The 17,284-nt window shown below is 40.7% G+C and overlaps 1 protein-coding gene across 2 annotated transcripts in view; it reads right to left on the bottom strand.

The window, feature by feature from the left end:
• Positions 1-3,256: 3,256 nt before the first annotated feature.
• The window catches only part of GPRIN3 (GPRIN family member 3), a 71,266-nt gene continuing 57,238 nt past the window's right edge, over positions 3,257-17,284 (bottom strand). The window contains exons 2-3 of one of the 2 annotated variants that reach the window (XM_010860153.1): positions 5,603-8,104; positions 3,257-4,007 (exon numbers count right to left, since the gene is read on the bottom strand). In XM_010860153.1, the coding sequence (XP_010858455.1) occupies positions 5,650-7,989 (2,340 nt within the window). In that variant the 5' untranslated portion in view covers positions 7,990-8,104 and the 3' untranslated portion in view covers positions 3,257-4,007; positions 5,603-5,649. Of the gene's footprint in view, positions 8,105-17,284 lie in introns of both variants that reach the window. The other variant, XM_010860152.1, reaches the window with a different exon arrangement.

The following is a 17,284-nucleotide window of genomic DNA, read 5'->3' as shown; positions in this document are numbered from 1 at the left end:
TCATTAGGGTATTTGTCATCACAACTATCATCATGCTGGTTGATCATCAGTACCTTTTTCTAAAGCGTAAAATGCTGCTGCTGCTAAGTCGCTTGAGTCGGAAACACGTGATCTTTACTCCAGCCAGTTGATTTCGAGCTTGAACCCAAAAGAATACTTGGTGAAGAATTAGTATTTAGAAACGCCCATCTACAACATCATATTCACGTTTTAGCTAGTCCTCATTTGAGAACCCATTTATTTCATAGCTAAATCTGGTAATCTTCCAGGCAGAGTTAACTGAATTGCTTTCTTATAGGCTAGTATCCAGGGAGAGTAATTACTATACATTTAACCTTCCATTTCAACCGTGTTTCTGGATGAAGCTGTCTTGAATTTTAAGCTAGCAAGACTCTTGGTGATTCCTTTGGTCTTGACTAATGTTAAAACAGAGCTGTTAACCATCAGATCTAATGTTCACTAGTGTTGTACCTCTCTATGGAGCTCTTACGTAAGTTTTTCCAGCAAGAAAGCAGAAATTATGCCTTTGCTACTTTTATCCCATGGGTTATGGTCAGTCTTCATGGAGCAAACCATAAATATATAATGGTGTGCCCATAATAGATGCACTTGGTGATATAACTGCCTCTTTTTGGCACATTATTGCTTGACTTTAATTTCATTATCAACAGTCTTTATTCTCAGGATGAGTAGCTGAGATATCTGGGTCTTAGAAAAACACACCAAACTTGGGAATAACACCTTGTTGCACCATTCTGGTCCTCACAGTCATTTCACCAAGGCTTGCCGTTATTCAAATGTCCTTTTGATTATCACCTTGATTCACCTAACAGCCAACAGTAATTTTTCAGGGTTTTTTTGTTTTGTTTGTTTCTATCTACACATATATACCAATGTACTGGATTTGCTTTGAGAGAGGTTATTTGGTTGTGGCAAGTGAGTAGTTTAGCTGGTGAATGTTCACAGTTAAAAGTAGCTGTAATGAACTCTGGTAGATGTCACTGATGTGTGAGACAGAATTTTTCCACTTCAATCCATCTTCATTTATGTCCTTGGTCATTGCAAATCAAGTTTATTTTATTTCTGTAGCCAAGGAGAATTCATTTTTTTCCAACAGTAGGGTAAAGGTCATGGAAATGTTTCAGTCTTTCCAAGATTAATTTTTCCCCTTTTCCAAAAACTGTCTAAAACTTTGTAGATATCCTTCAGCCCATGTGTCTACACAATGACATTTATAAATTACTCAGCTGGCTGCAGAATTTCATTAAGAAGGATAAAGTTACAAAGTTGGACAGGAGACCTGGCACGTTACCTGTTATTTGCCAGGTGGCAGCAGCTGACCCACCTTTGGAGATTCAACCCAAAGGGCCACACATGGAACCAAGAACATTGCTAACAGAAAAGAAAATGCTCAGATGGGAATATAAAACAGCAAGCACTGAGGCAGAGGAGGGCGAGACTTCTGGTTCACTGTGTAGACAGAACAGGGATAGAGACAAGATGGTCAGTTTATTTATCCAAGATACTGCTGAGTTCACTGCATTATTATCACAAAGGGAAGTTCATAGGCTCTGTTTCTCAAATACCGCTTAGGACAAAGCTGGAGAGAGTAAACAGCGTCATCTCCATGGCAGCATTGGAGATGATTAGTAAATCAGACACGTAGAGGCCTACACAAGGCTACAAGTGACATTTGTGATATTCAGTAAACACACACACATATATATGCAAACCTTATCCTAATGTATTGTTTTCCTTTATACTGATTCTTAAAAAGTAGACAAGGGCTGTGGTAAATTATGCGGTTCTAGAAATGGACAAATTGTTAAACACTTGCACAATATGTAGGAGGAAGAAAAGACAGTTTCTCACATTTTGGAAGCAAAACAGTAACAAAGAGGATACAACAGAGGCCAAACAATTTACATTAACAGCCTATTCATATAGGTCCTCTGTAAACAAATCTTAAAGTCACATCATATCCTAGTCTTCATGTGGTATATACAGATATTTCCCAAATGATAGGAAATCCCAGAGATGAGAGGAAGACTATCAGAATAAGCTAGAACAATAAAAACCTTAATACTCTTAGATACAACCCAAAGCAGTTTTCCTTTTCTGCTTTCTTAAGATGACAAGCTCTTGTTAAGAACTTGGTTCCAAAATTCAACCTCTAGGGTATATGGTACACATGCATATTCAGTCCAATTTATTCCAGTTATGATATTTAACCTATAACATGGAGAACACTGATATCCAAAATAATAAATATTCGACCATTCTAAAGATTAAAGATCATCAGAAATCAAATTATATTCAATAGAGCTGACTTGTCAAGGTAGGAAAACACAGTAATATTTTTTTATAAATATTTCATTTTGGATGCAAACAAAAAAGGTTTCTGGTCCACTTTGGCCTAACAAAACGTTTAACATGTGCCATGGATCCAAAACACAAAGCTTAATTAGGATTTCAGTGTATGTAAAGTAGTTGGTCTGTGGCATCAAGGGTAATACTCCAAAAAGACATAATTAGAAAAACACTGAAGATAAGTAGATACATGACAGTTGAAATGGTCACATTTTTTTTGTAGTCATAAAATAGAAAAATCGGTATTTAAATGAAAAATTTTCACTGGGTATACATCTTCCCATGTTAAACATATGGATGGCCTAAGTCATCCCTTTTTTCCTGCTGGTTTAAAAAATATCTTATACTGATCTACTTAATAAAGTATTCCCTCCATTTATTTCAACAACTAAAATACATTTAAAAGGACCAAAAGATAACTAAAAGAAATAAGGACAAAAACAGCTTTCAACACTGTGTGTGTCATGCAGGTAACGAATAAGCAGAGCAAGTTCAAAGAGTCTGCCATGAAAATTGTTTTGCAACTTCATTTGCTGAGTGAACCTAAGGAATCACAAATGATGTCCTGAATGTGTATGTGTCATAGATCCAAGTGAAAGAGTGTTTTCAAAACAAGGTTTTATCCTGAGAATCTTTGGGGGATCATAATGCAGAAACACCACTGTTTTGAATAGGCTCCTGTCTTATTTATCTATTTGATGAGCTATGTCTGTGACAATTTTTTTCAGGACTTTTCCTTCTATAAGATTCAGTAAGTGAGAAGAAAGCTTTTGTAACATTTTGTGACAATCTTTAGAGTGTGGTAAAGATTGAAAGTAAAAAATTGAAGATTAAGAAGTAAAGGTTAGTTTCAGTCCCCAGAAAAACCAAAGTGACTCTAGCACACTTTAAGTTTTAATTGATTGAATTTTATTAATTTGCTTCTAATGTGTGACAACAACAATGTCTACAACTCTCTTTGGCCTCTGTTTCCTTTCACTATTTATAAATCACATGGTTACTCCAACCTCATGAAAACTAATATTATTACCAGATGCTAAATTCTTCCTTTTTTCCCATTTTAATGCAGGGACAGCCTGTTCTAGTCAGTTCAGAGCAGAGGGTGACCTGGGCCCACCCATCTGGAGTGGGTACTGTTGACAGCTGCCACTGTGTACAGAGGGTGTTCTCTATGTGTACACAGCACGTGGGAGGGAGACAGCCAGTGAGCGAGACAGGAGGGAGGTTAAACTCTGGCAAAGGCATCTCCTACAGAAGTGACATGAACACTGCAGCCAATGGGTATTTAAGGCCCAAAGAGAGAGTTTTAGACGCAATTCATTATTAATAATTTTGGCTGCTAATTTGATGGTAATTTCTACTTAGATAGCCTTCTTAGTAGAGGCCAACTGGTAAGAAACAAACATGTGCTTTATTTAAAAATTTATTGTAAGTTTCAATTCTAACACCTGTAATTGCCATTCTCTGGCTCTGACTCTGAGAATGGCTCTGTGGTCTGCTTATGTACGCTTCATAGACAGTCCAATTACTTTGAAAGAAATTGATGACTATTGACTAATTTATGTCTGATGTAGCTTGTGGTGTTAAAGTTGAGGTATGATATCCTCCTGCAATATGTTCAATTGTCCTCCTTCAATCTGCAAAAGAGAATCCAAATTAAAAAAAAAATAGAAACTTTGCATTGACTACACAAATGGCATTTATGAATCTCTGGAGAGATAGTATACAGCTGGACAATTCTTTCCTGGCTCATCAGGGCAGTGAGTTTAGAGAAAGCAGCCAACGCCCCTTCATCACTAACAGTGATTCTCTAAATGCAAGGTGGAAACCAACAACCTCCAGGGCTCACTCCTCTCTTCCCCACTAGCTCCACTCAAGCCCTGTTGGTCACCCAGCCAGTGCCCTGCACAACACTCATGGGCCCCAAGGACACGCTTCCATTATGGAGACAGGTGAGGGCTCAGCTCAAACAGGTGCCTATATTCTCAAGGACTAAGCTCACCCAAAGCTTAGTTTTAGTAAAGGCAGCTTTACTAAAGCTGTTTTAGTAAATGATGTTTTAGTAAAGGCAGCTTCTTTTAATGGGTTGGAAGGATGAGATATGATGGTATTTCTCTTAAAATTAATAGGCTTGAAGAGATTACCTTTTTACCACAGATTAGTCTTAAGCAATTAGATGATATTAGTCTGCATACAAAAGCAGCAAGGGAGCTCATTTCTATTTGACTACATTTTCTATTAGAAGCTACCGAACCAAATCAAAACAAAAATACAAACTGCATCCTGTTTATAGGAGCCACAATTAAACCTGTTGTTTTTGTTACTCAGGAGACTTTCCTTTTTTCAACATAAGAAAAGGAGTGTTGGGTAATTGGTTATTTATAATTCCTTACCAGAACCTTAACATTCTCAGCAGAATGTTATTGGAGACAGCTGAACAACATAAAACTCAGTATTATCAATAATATGATAATTCTCTTCAAGAATTCAGTCACATGTATTTCCTCTTGGGCAAGGAAATATGAATTTAATCTAAGCACAATCACAGAGATGACCCTTGCCCTTAGTGTAGGAAAATGTATATACATAAATTCATGTTTTATGTGGGCAGTATTCAAATGGTTTGCTAGCTTTTTTCCTAATATAACTTTCTTATGTTTATTAACAGGTATAACAAGGTTTATAAAAAGGATTATATGCAGATGTTTACAAATATTATTTCATATTTGGCATTTTATGCATGTAAGTACTTTATTTATATCCTCTAGCCGAGGAATGAGTCAAATTTGTTTCCATTTTTTTTCCATGATATTTCTCATCACCTACTTAAATTTTGTGTGGTATCAGCATTCTTATTGCATTGGACTACAAAGTATAACTGTATTTGCTAACAGTGTCTTTGCTACTTTTAATATAAAGCAGGGGTTTTAATGGAAATACCATAGTGTGATAAATTGAGGCAGTAATATAAAATGACACATGTGTAATGAGCATGTTATTCTAAAAACATCATATTAAAAAAAACAGTGTTATTTCCTCTTAATTAAGGTTGTAAACCTTCAGTGAAGCTTACTTCTTCACTTCCTTTCAAATTGAAACAATATTTTTTATTTATGGAGCCCCAAGCAAAGGACCCAGCAATTCTTAGTAGCAATTTCTGTGAGTTAATGCTTTCTCTTCCTGGTCCCTCAGAAAGAAAATTAAGTAAGCTCTGACATAGACAGATGGACACCTCTGAAGCTTGTAGCAGTATCCAAGGGCTTCTGGACATGTTCCTTTTCAATCTAACACAGAAGAAGGAGCAGGACGAATGCAGCAGGTGGGGCGTCGAAAGTTCTGCAGCATGGACTGGAAAACGCTGTGCTGCCTGCCTTTGAGCTTTTTATTAGAAGAAGTATCTGAGGAGATGGACCTCCGGCTCTGGCCGCTTTGAGCTTTGATTAACTTCTCGTGTTCTCTGATCTGTCTTTGTAAATGGTTCTGTATGGCGATGCCCAGGGACTCCGGGTCCAGGGAAGCGCCATACACCTCCCAGGTCATGCCCTGCTCGTCCCACACCACGTCCCGGACACGCTTGGACTGTTTCAACTGGAGCTTGGAGTCGGCACTCAGCTGCTTCTTCTTCTCTCCTGGAGTGAGTCCCACCTGGGCGGCAGCAGCTGTCACGTTTAACTTCTGCTCCTTGAGGAACTCGCTGACTCGGCTGGCCCGGCGGGGGCTGGCTTTGACGGAACGAGAAGGGGTCCTTTTGCCAGAGCCAGGACTAGAGTCCCCAATGGCATCCGACGGCAGGCTTAGGCTGGCAGCTGTCTTGGTCTGCCTGTTTTCTTCCCCGGTGCCCTCCTGGCTCCTTCTAACTGGGGAGGGTGTAGGGCTGGCACCTGATGCCACGCCTCCACTTTCTTGAGATTTAGGATTGAGCAGTAGGCTTTTGGCCTCTGCCCTTGCCCTCACCTCCAGGATATCGATGCCAGGAGATTCTTGTTCTTTCATTATCTGAGGAGACGCAAGCTTCTTCTCTCTTGCATCCCCTTGATTCGTGAGATCCAAGCTCCTGGACTGGTCGGCTCTGCTGGCAGGGCCACAGTAGTCGGAGAGTTTGCAGTCGGGGTCTGGTTTGTGGCCACTGGTGGTTGCCACTGCAAACTCAGATGGCTTCGTTTCACATTTCCCTAATCCGTGACCTGTTTCAACTTGACGTCCTGCGCTAAGAGAAGTCTGGTCACTGGGGCTAGCTTTCAGGGAGGTAGAAGTAGTACCCGAAAGCTGTCTAAAGGTAAGCTCTTGCCCCGCTAGGGTCATTCCCGCTGATTTCCCGTCTTGTTTACACGTCTCCTGAGCATCACTGGATGACACGTTGATGGCTGAGGTTTTAAGGACCTCCCCCGGTAGGCTCCCTGACTTATTTTCTCCTTGGATAGCTGCAGAAACAGCTGTAGCTGTCTGGATGTGCACCGCTGGCATAAGGTCACGGCACTGACCCGCCTCCCTGGGGTCTATGGTGTTCTCAGACAGCTCCAACGTGTGGTTCGCGCTGCCGTGGCAAATGACACGCAGCTGTTCTTGTTCGAACCGCTCTGGAGCAGGGGTTTCCTTTAAGAATGCAGCGAGGATGCTGGGGCTGGTGGACGCCGATCTGCTCTGGACACTCGCCACTGCCTGCACCTCGGCATCTTGCTGAGCCCTGGGCGGGGTTTTCTTGATCTCATTTTCAGCTTGGCTGGTCATCGTACTTGCTTCTTTAAACCTTGACACTTGAGGCTGTGCTGCCAGCGGCACCTTCTCTGGATCTGGAGGAAACATGGATCCGTTGCTAGGGAGGTGGGATGGTTGAGGAATCACCGAAGTCATGGCCTGGGTGTCTGAGGTGGTGGCAGAGGGTGGTTTGTTCCCCGAACATCCATCTTCTGTTGGAGAGCCACAGGACCTTGTCTGGGAAGTGCAAACAGCTTGCTGCCTTTCTGCTTCGGGTCCACCTACAGTAGCGGAAGTAGGACTGAACGACCTGGCTGCTGTATCTTCAGTTTGCACTATTCCCTGCATTGTTTCTTGAGAAGGAAAATCACAGGGCATTTGATCTTTGCCACAGATGACCACTACCGGACAACTTGACTTCTCAGGTTGCCCTCCATCTGCAGTTCTCTGTGATTTCACCAGGGTATCTTCAGGCCCTGACTGGGGGCTGGCATGGGGCTGGTTGCCTGGGACAACTGGGTGGATGTGCTGATTGGCTGGCATTGTAAATGTTGCAGGTATTAGATCCTTGCCTGCTGCAGAACACAGGGCTGGTGCTGTGGGCTCTCTGCCCCCTGACAGCTGAGTATTGCCAGGAGAGTTGAGTGTGGGAGATGCCTTCCCCACCTCACTGACAATGTCAGGAGAGGACATGGCTGCCTGAGTGGGCACATGCTCACTGGCCTGCATCAGGGCCTTGGCAGCTGTTCTGGGGCTGAGGTCTGGCTCTGCAGGAGTGCTGGAAAGGCCATTGGTGTTCTCACTCAGGACTTCTGGTCGAGGCTGGGGCGAGGCAACCTGCACCTCTCCCAGGCCCTCTTCTTCTCCAGAAGCTGCAATCAGGGATGTTTTGGCTGATCTCAGAGGGTCAGGTACAGTCCCCATGGAATCTCTCTCCGGGAAAAACCTTGGAGCTTGCACCTGGACAGCACTCCTTTAGGGAAGCAGCCGAAGCTCAAAGTGAAGATGCAATCAGGGGTGATTCCTCTGAAGGACCAATCTGTGAATCAAGGAAACAGTACCATTAATATAGTACAGTATCTGAGGGTTGAAACTATACCAATTTATCACTTGTATAGGATCTCACAAGCACATGAAATCTTTTCTTTCCACAACTGTTGATATAAATGCAGATCTTGGGAAGAAAGATTATGGAAAAATTATTTTAATTATACAAGTATTATCTTGATATGTTAGTTTCTGCTTCATCCCATTGCTGTCTAGAAAATAGGCTTTTAACATATTAATACTTACATATGCACTTACTAACAACTTCAAGTCATTTGTGTAATCTGATTTACCAGATATCAGAAAATCCTATAAAGCAACTGTAATCAAATGAATAAGTATTAAAATAAGAAATAAGCCCAAACAGATATGTAGACTAGATTATCTTGAAATAGATCCAGATATAAAATGAGGATTTAATATATGACAAAAGAGGCATTTCAATCTAGTGACAAAAGGATGGATTATTTAATATAAGGGGCTGGCAAACTCATTAGTCATCTTAAATAAAAGAAAACTCTCTCTTTTACCAAAAATAAATCTTAGATAGAGAGATTAAAGGTTAAAATATAAATATTTAAATAAAAAACTCTGTTAAGAAAATATAAGCTCATAAATATATCTAGGAGCATGGTAGATAGGTTTCTTTGGCAAGGCAGAAAATATACCCAGAATTATGAGAGAAAACATCAGCACAGATGACTAAAAAAAATGACAAAACTTTTGCATGGCAAAAGATGACACAAACAGGTACAACAGGTTTAAAAAAGTGTTTTCAACCCTAGAGGACAGGCAAAAATATCTGAAATATAGTAGAAGTTCTTGAAAACTTATAAGGAGACAAAATAATCCATTGGAAAAATGGATATGGAAGCACAGTTTATAAGGCAGGAAATCCAATAGCCAACAACTTGATGAAAAGATGATCAAATTCATTTGTGATCAAAGAAATGCAAATAAAGAAACAATGAGATTTTACTCTATACCAACTGCACTTGCAAAAACTTTTAAAAAATGTAACACCATGGCCTGGGAAGACCTTGTGAAAGGAAGTATTTCTATTAATTGTACGTGCAAATGTGTATTGTTGCAGCTTTCTTAGGGAAGTAGTTTAGCTTTTAAAACTAAAAATACACATGTCCTTCACTCAGTGATCCTATCAATAGAAATAAAATACCAGCATATGTAGATAAATATACAAGTATGTTTATTAAAAATGCTTTCCCTGGTAGCTCAGATGGTAAAGAATCCACCTGCAGTGGAGGAGACCTGGGTTCAATCTCCGGGTTGGGAAGATCCCCTGGACAAGGAAATGGCAACCCACTCTAGTATTCTTCCCTGTAAAATTCTGTGGAGAGAGGAGACTGGTGGGCTACAACCCATGAGATCACAGAGTTAGACACCACTGAGTGACTAACACGTGCACACATGTCTATTGGAGAACTATTTGTAGAGGCAAAAAACTCAAACTGGTTTCCTTAAAAGGCGGAGAGGCAGAATAAATCATGATATAGCTCTACAGTAGAGCATTTTACAACCATTAAAATAAATAGCTAATGAGGTTATAACTTTTCACTTGGGAGAAATTTCACCAAGGTATGGTTGAATGAGAAAAGCAAGGTACATAAAAGAATATATGTTTTCATTTCTGTAAAACAATGACCCAAAACTCTACATACATATGTGTTATGTGTGTGTTTGTGTGTAGTTATATAAGTCCCAAAAATATACATAATGAGACATATTAGGTGGCAAATGGAGTTTTCTGACTTAGAAATAGGGAAAAAGAGATGTAGGTATCCAAAAGTGGGAAAATTTTGGATGTTAACAAGTACATCTGAGTCTTTAAAGTATATATGAAAATTTATTCATGTGTGTTTATGCATAAACATTTTTTTAGAAAGAATAACCAGACTATGTGATGAAGACACAGCAATGGTTCAGAAATTAGCAGATGACTGTTTTGATATTACTTCTATCACTCACAGGTTCTATGACCTCATGGGAATCACTTAATCTTTCTGCACCCCAAATTAACTCATTGGCAAAATGAATTATATGATTTCTAAGGGCTCTTCCAGCTCCAAATTTCAAAGATCCTACTTTTTGCATGTGATAGATAATAAATCAAACATCACAATCATAACTCCAGCTTTAGGGTCAAAGTAAGGCAAAGGTCAATCTGGTTGGGCCCAGATTTTGAAAATAAATACTTTTGTGTTTTGGTTTAATGGTATTTGATTGCTCAATCATATGGCATTTAACAATAAATCCAATTTATCTTCTTTCCCAAACAGCTCTTCTTCTAACTTCATTATTCATATTGATGGGTTAAAGATTTTCCCTTCCTTGGTCTTGACTGCTTTCTGCTCATTCAAATCACTTTCCCAGGTTTATGTTCCATTTCTTCCTTTCTAGAATTTTCTGTTGCAGTCACTTGTTGTGCCCCAAGCTTATTTTCCCTCTGCCTCTTTGGCATCTGTCTTTATTATACCTTTAGTACTACTATCTGACCTCATCTTCAAAAAGCAGACTTGTTCTTCAAAACCCCATTTAAACCCCATCCTTTCTGAAGGCTCCTAAGGCCTTTTAAGTCATAAAATCTCTCTCTCTTTTCAAAATTCTACAGCTATGGCCATCTGTGTTCTTTGTATTGTGCTTTTCATGTACTGTTTTTGTACTGTTGTTGCTTGTATAAATGTCTCATTTCTCCAGAAGTCCTTCAAGTCCCAGGAGGGAAGGGGACAATCTTATTGATTCTTTTCTGTTCACTCCTCAGGACACAGTGCAGAACCTTGTGCACAAAAAGGTGTTAATTGATCCCATTTCCCTCCAAAATGGCCATTATTAAGCCCTGCCAAATTTCAAAATAATAAGCAAATTTAAGCCATGACGTGAAATAGTAATGAAAACACTATTTAAAAGAGTGCTGTTTTTTGGAAATAAAATAGTTGTATCTTATTTATGAGACTTTAAATAATTAAAAACAAGTCCATTGGCCACCTCCTATAAAAAGCTGGAAGGTCAGAACATCTGGTTGGGGGACATCTCCTTGTTATATGGCTAGAGCCAAGAAGTCTGGCTTGCCAGAGAGGACTGTAAAATATGAACACCTCAGAGTCCAGCAACTGAAGGCTGGAAGACTTAGAAAAGATGAGGGATTTCACTGAAATCTCATAAGTCACCGAGTTGATCCCCATTTCCCACAGAGAGCTGATTATACTAGTTTTCATTTAAAAGAACATTTTCTTTTTGTTTGCTTTGTTAGTAGCAGTTAAATTATCCATCAATTCAAGAAGAAAAGCCCAGATTGCTTGGTTAACACACGTAATTTGAAATCTCTTGATTCATGAGTAGATAGGAAATCAACACTACTTGAAACATATTTGCTATTGTAATTGTCACTGCATCTCCATGAGCCCTGGACAGACTGCTTAACCTCAAGAAACAATTCTCCTCCTTTTGCTCCTTTCCTCTCCAACTAAGTAGCAGAAATCTACAGTCTCTAATCGGAGAAGGCAATGGCACCCCACTCCAGTACTCTTGCCTGGAAAATCCCGTGGACGGAGGAGCCTGGTGGGCTGCAGTCCATGAGGTCGCTAACAGTCGGACACGACTGAGCGACTTCATTTTCACTTTTCACTTTCATGCATTGGAGAAGGAAATGGCAACCCACTCCAGTGTTCTTGCCTGGAGAATCCCAGGGATGGGGGAGCCTGGTGGGCTGCTGTCAATGGGGTTGTACAGAGTCGGACACGACTGAAGCGACTTAGCAGTAGCAGCAGCACAGTCTCTAATAGGTTACACAGATAGGTTATTTAAAAAATGTAATGACTTGGTGGTTTAGAGTGAGGAGTAAGTCTTTAAAATCAGTAGGATTACATTGTGATAAGATTTAATAACCTTTAAAATTGAGGTTATTAAATGAGGTGGCCCACAGACTGAATAAATTCCTTCCGCAGGTCTGTCTGTGTGTTTCTTGCGCAACTTTCCCTTCCATTTCCTTTCTCTTCCCCTCTCTCTCCTTTCCCTTTTTCTCTTCTCTTTGTCTATTGAAGATATCATTCATAAAAATCCATATTTCTCTCTTCTCTTTCTCTGCCTTCCCCCGCCCTCCCGCCCACCTCAGAAGACAACACAAGGTGGCGATGTGAAGGTCAGTCTTTCTAGAGGGCAGGGGCATTCCAGACTCCACACAACCCTTCCTCACCTAGCCTGCTTCACTCCTTTGCATAATTTACCCTGGCTCCTATGGACGGGTAAGTTTGAGAGCTTTGTTTTAAGAGCACTGACACAGTAGACTTCCCAACCTAATTTTCAGTCTTCTGAGGACAGGCGGGCATTGTGTTTAAGAACATGAACCCTGGGGCCAGGCCCCCGCGTTCCACCACATATCAGTTCCACCACATAGCTCTAGCTTTGTGTGCTTGGGCAAGTAATTTAACATCTCAGGGCCCCAGTGTAATCCATAAATTGAGGCTAATAATAATAATACAGCCTCACTGAGCTGTTGTGAGGAATAGACTTAGCTCTTAAAGCAAGTTATGTCTTGGCTCATGTTAAGCACCAAAGAAGTGTTAGCCTCTTTAAAAAACCTCATATTTATACTTTGATCTGGGGCTTCCCAGGTGGCACTAGTGGTTAGGAACCCGTCTGCCAATGCAGGAGACATAAGAGACACGGGTTCAGGAAGATGCCCTGGAGGAGGGCATGGGAACCCACTCCAATATTCTTGCCCGGAGAATCCCATAGAAAGAGGAGCCTGGTGGGCTACAGTCCATTGGGTCACATAGAGTTGGACACAATGGACACGACGAAGTACGAGTGCAAACTTTGGTCTGTGTTAAAGAGAAATTTATTCTGACACTTGTTAAAATGATAAGAAAGACTTCATTTAGGCTATTGCATTAGGGGTAAAGCCCATGGCAGGAGGAAAGAAAGACTGTGTTCAACTCCAAATACACAAAAATGTGTAGGGATTTATGACCAAGGAGTAGGTTTGTATGTGAATGGGGGTGGGGTGGGGGCGGGTCAGTGTATGGAAAATGATTAAGAAGAGACATCAAGGGTAGGGGGACTGTTGCTGAAGGCAACAATCTTAAAATTCAGCATTCAAAAAACTAAGATCATGGCATCTGGTCCCATTACTTCATGGAAAATAGGTGGGGAAACAACGGAAACAGTGACAGACTTTATTTTCTTGGGCTCCAAAATCAATGTGGACAGTAACTGCAGTCATGAAATTAAAAGACACTTGCTCCTTGGAAGAAAAGCTATGACTGACTTAGCATATAAAAAAGCAGAGACATCACTTTGCTGACAAAGGTCCATATAGTCAAAGCTGTGGTTTTTCCAGTAGTCATGTATGGATGTGAAAGTTAGACCATAAAGAAAGCTGATCAGTCCTGAGTGTTCATTGGAAGGGCCGATGTTGAAGCTGAAACTCCAATACTTTGGCCACCTGATGCGAAGAGCTGACTCATTTGAAAAGACCCCAATGCTGGGAAAGATTGAAGGCAGGAGGAGAAGGGGACGACAGAGGATGAGACGGTTGGATGGCATCACTGACTCAATGGACATGAGTTTGAGTAAGCTCCAGGAGTTGGTGATGGACAGGGAGGCCTGGTGTGTTGCAGTCCATGAGGTCGCAAAGAGTCAGACACGACTGAGCGACTGAACTGAACTGAAAGAAAGCTGAGTGCCGAAGAATTGATACTTTTGAACTGTAGTACTGGCAGACTCTTGAGTGTCCCTTGGATAGCAAGGAAATCAAACCAGTCAATCGTAAAGGAAATCAACTCTGAATATTCATTGGAAGGACTGATGCTGGAGCTAAGCTCCAATACTTAGCCCACCTGATGCACAGAGATGACTCACTGGAAAAGACCCTGATGCTGGGAAAGACTGAGTGTAGGAGGAGAAGGGGGTGACAGAGGATGAGATGGTTGGATGGCATCACCGACTCAATGCACATGAGTCTGAGTGAACTTCCGGGAGATAGTGAAGGACAGGGAAGCCTGGCGTGCTGCAGTTCATAGGGTCCACAAAGAGTCAGACACGACTTAGCAACTGAACAACAACAAATTGAGAACAACCAAGACTGAGATCTAATTAAGAAATGGGCTCACAGGAGCCCAACTTGAGGTGAGTAAAGGAAGGAGTCCTTATCATCTCATCTCATTAGCAGCAGCAAATAAGAATTTTCTTACAAGACTCTCTGGGGCATTATGACTTCTTTCTGAATTGGGCATGAATTCCACAGAAGCTGATGGTATCATTAAGTCAGTTTGTTTTTAAGTCTGTTGGAGAACTGACCTTTTGACAGCAGGTCCCTTTGGCTTTTGCCTTTAAAATTGTGAACAAAGGCTTAAGCCTTGTTCCAGCAATGCAGCAAGCCTGCAGGGTAAACACTACTGACTTTTTACAGGGAAGGTAACTGAGGCCCAGAGACTGACTCGAGGCCAATCTAATTCTTGTTATAACTGAATTCTTATGAATGGTAATGCCTGGGCCCCTTCTATGCTGCCTCCTTATTATCTCTAACTCTGGAAAGGAAATGTAAAAAAAGAGGGGAAAGAAAAGTATCTTCAGAGGAGAGGGAAGTTTCTTTCTGTAAGTGGTTTGCAACTTAGCAGCAGCTTAGACGGTACTAACACCGACTACAATGGCATTCATCACTGGTCACGTTATGAAAAGCTCGACTTGTTGAAAGCTGACACCACCACTGCTCATTCTGAAAATAGTGGGTTCCACTACTCAGCCGCGCTGCCTATTTTCATAACAGACACCCACGCTTAATAAGACGGGCAGCAGGGAATTGCAGCCCTTTGTGACTTGCTCCAAAGCTGCTCTGGCGGGAAGAGCATTGCTGCTGCTGCTGCAGATGCAAACAAAGAATGGGGAGAGGCTTGGCAGTCCTGGGCCAGCAAGATGCCAATATGCTGCAGATCATGGTGACAATCCTGTGGTAGCAATGACCTTTGCCTACTTAACGACGTCTGCGCTGCTAGAACAAGGGCTCCAGGATGTCATCAGATCTCTTTAGTGACATTAGGAAAGCGTTACAGGGACCCCGGTGTCCCTGCTTACACTCATCTGACTGCAGCCATCATTTGGATGTTCACAAAGACCCTTGGAGAACAGTGGGGTGAGAGATAAGAGACTGTTAATCCTCAAAATAAGGATAAAGAAAAAATATCATCTGGTTTCCTATTCAATCCGATTTGATTTGCTCCCTTTACTTGGAACCTTTGCCTAGATCATTTGCATTCTGAACCCAGCAGATCCTGCCAGTGCACAGCTTTAGCGGGAGGTGATTCAGTCCCAGGAAAACACCCACAGGCTAGGAAAAGCAGTTGCTGCTTCTTTCTTTAAAAAATCATACCCTCACACTAATAGCTGCCTCAAATGCACTCTTCAAAGATATCAGCTGAAAAACTGGTTCTTCCCTTCGAACTGCATCTAAAGTCAATCAGAAGGCTCAAGAGACAGGCAGTCTCTGCTGTGCGCCAAGACTTTTGTGTCCCAGACTTTTGGTTATAATGGTCATTTTAATAAAGGCACATGAGAAACAGGCTGCATCCCTTCCCCATTCAGCTTTTCTTTTGTTCCACAGTTTTTCAGAAAAACAAATGCATGGCTTGTGAGCTCATTGAATTCCATGGTAAGCAGGGCTGGACAAAAACAAAGATGTAAAAATGAGCTTTGAAAAGCATGAAGACCACAAATATATCCTTCCTTTTTGTCAAATATGATTTGAAAAGATGACTTCTAAGTTCACAACTGATTAGAAGCACACAGTACAGCAAGCATTCCCTTACTGTTCTCTATATTCCAAACATTGTTCTTTATGTGAATTTATTTGACTCAGAACAACTCCAGGTGGATGGTCCTACTCTGAGTTCCATGTTGCAGAACTGAAAGCTGAGGCAAGGTCATGCAAGCGAGCAGTAAGACAGAACAGATTTAAATCCAGACCATATGGCTCCAGAGTCCAAGTTGTTAACCAATTTTACACAGGAGAGAGATGGGCATTTCTTCTAGAGGCAAGCTCAATGACCTGGTCAAGAAAGAAGCGTAGCCCGACAATGAAAGAAACAAGAGAAAACTCAGAAAACATAGCCTTGAAACCATTTACTAGCTCAGGCTAATAGAGGTAGACGAGGCAACACAGAAATTCCTGCTCTTCATAATGATTTATCCAATTTGAATGCATTAAGGGTCACAGAGTTTTCTCAGAAGCTGATGAAAACTATGTACTCTTTCTAGAAAAACATATGTGTATACACACATATATGTATGTACATAATTTTAGGAAATTCATGTCTGGAAAACTTTCTAAGACTGCACATGAATATCCTTTTGTCTGAAGCCTTGGAAGAATGTTACAAAATGGCATTTACCTGCCCCAGGGTTGTTATAGAGCTTAAATAAGTTAAACACTCTGCTGGTTCTTGGAAAATAACAAGATACACAATCAGAAATTATTATCATTTAAAAATATTATTTTGGAGTCATTTACCTAAGAAGGTAGAAACCATGCAATCTATTTCTAGAAAGCCAACTTAAACGTCCCAATACTTAAATAAGTTTACAATATGTTCTCCCAAACCCCTGACCAAACACCATCATTTGAAGAGGAAAGTTTTAGCTAACTTAAAAATAAACACAACAGTGAGCTCTATTCTTTTTAGATCATGTAGGAAATGTGACCTTTTCGGGTTTTTTCTCAGCAAAGTCAAGACTCAAGCTTTAGTAACCTTCAAAAATTAACCCCTCAGTAGCTCCACTGTCCTACCTGTGAAGATAACTATCTAAAGTTACCTAAGATCATTTCTATAAATATCCAAGATACTTAAGTATCTAAGGTATCAAATATCAAAGTTGCTGTTTCAAAACCGTCTTAAAAATATTTAAACTTGAACTATTCCAGGGAAGAGTGACTAAACATTTGTTTTGCTTTTTTTTTTTTTAACCTTTTTCCTAATCAAGCTGTCTCGTATCATTTACTCGGCTTTTGCTTTCTAGATATTTGAATCTGAATGTTTTCTCCCGCAACTCAGCTTTGAAGATCTTCAGCTGCAAGCTTGTCTTAATTGGAAAGAAGGCAACAGGATCTCAGGGCTAAAGGTAGATAAACAACAAGCGGTTGAAATAAACCCAGCAGTCAATA

The sequence above is a fragment of the Bison bison genome, unplaced genomic scaffold, assembly GCF_000754665.1.
Source record: "Bison bison bison isolate TAMUID 2011002044 unplaced genomic scaffold, Bison_UMD1.0 scf7180017864464, whole genome shotgun sequence".
Taxonomy (NCBI): Eukaryota; Metazoa; Chordata; class Mammalia; order Artiodactyla; family Bovidae; genus Bison; species Bison bison.
Note: the sequence above shows the minus strand (reverse complement) of the source record. Positions and strands in the feature narration are given on the sequence as shown.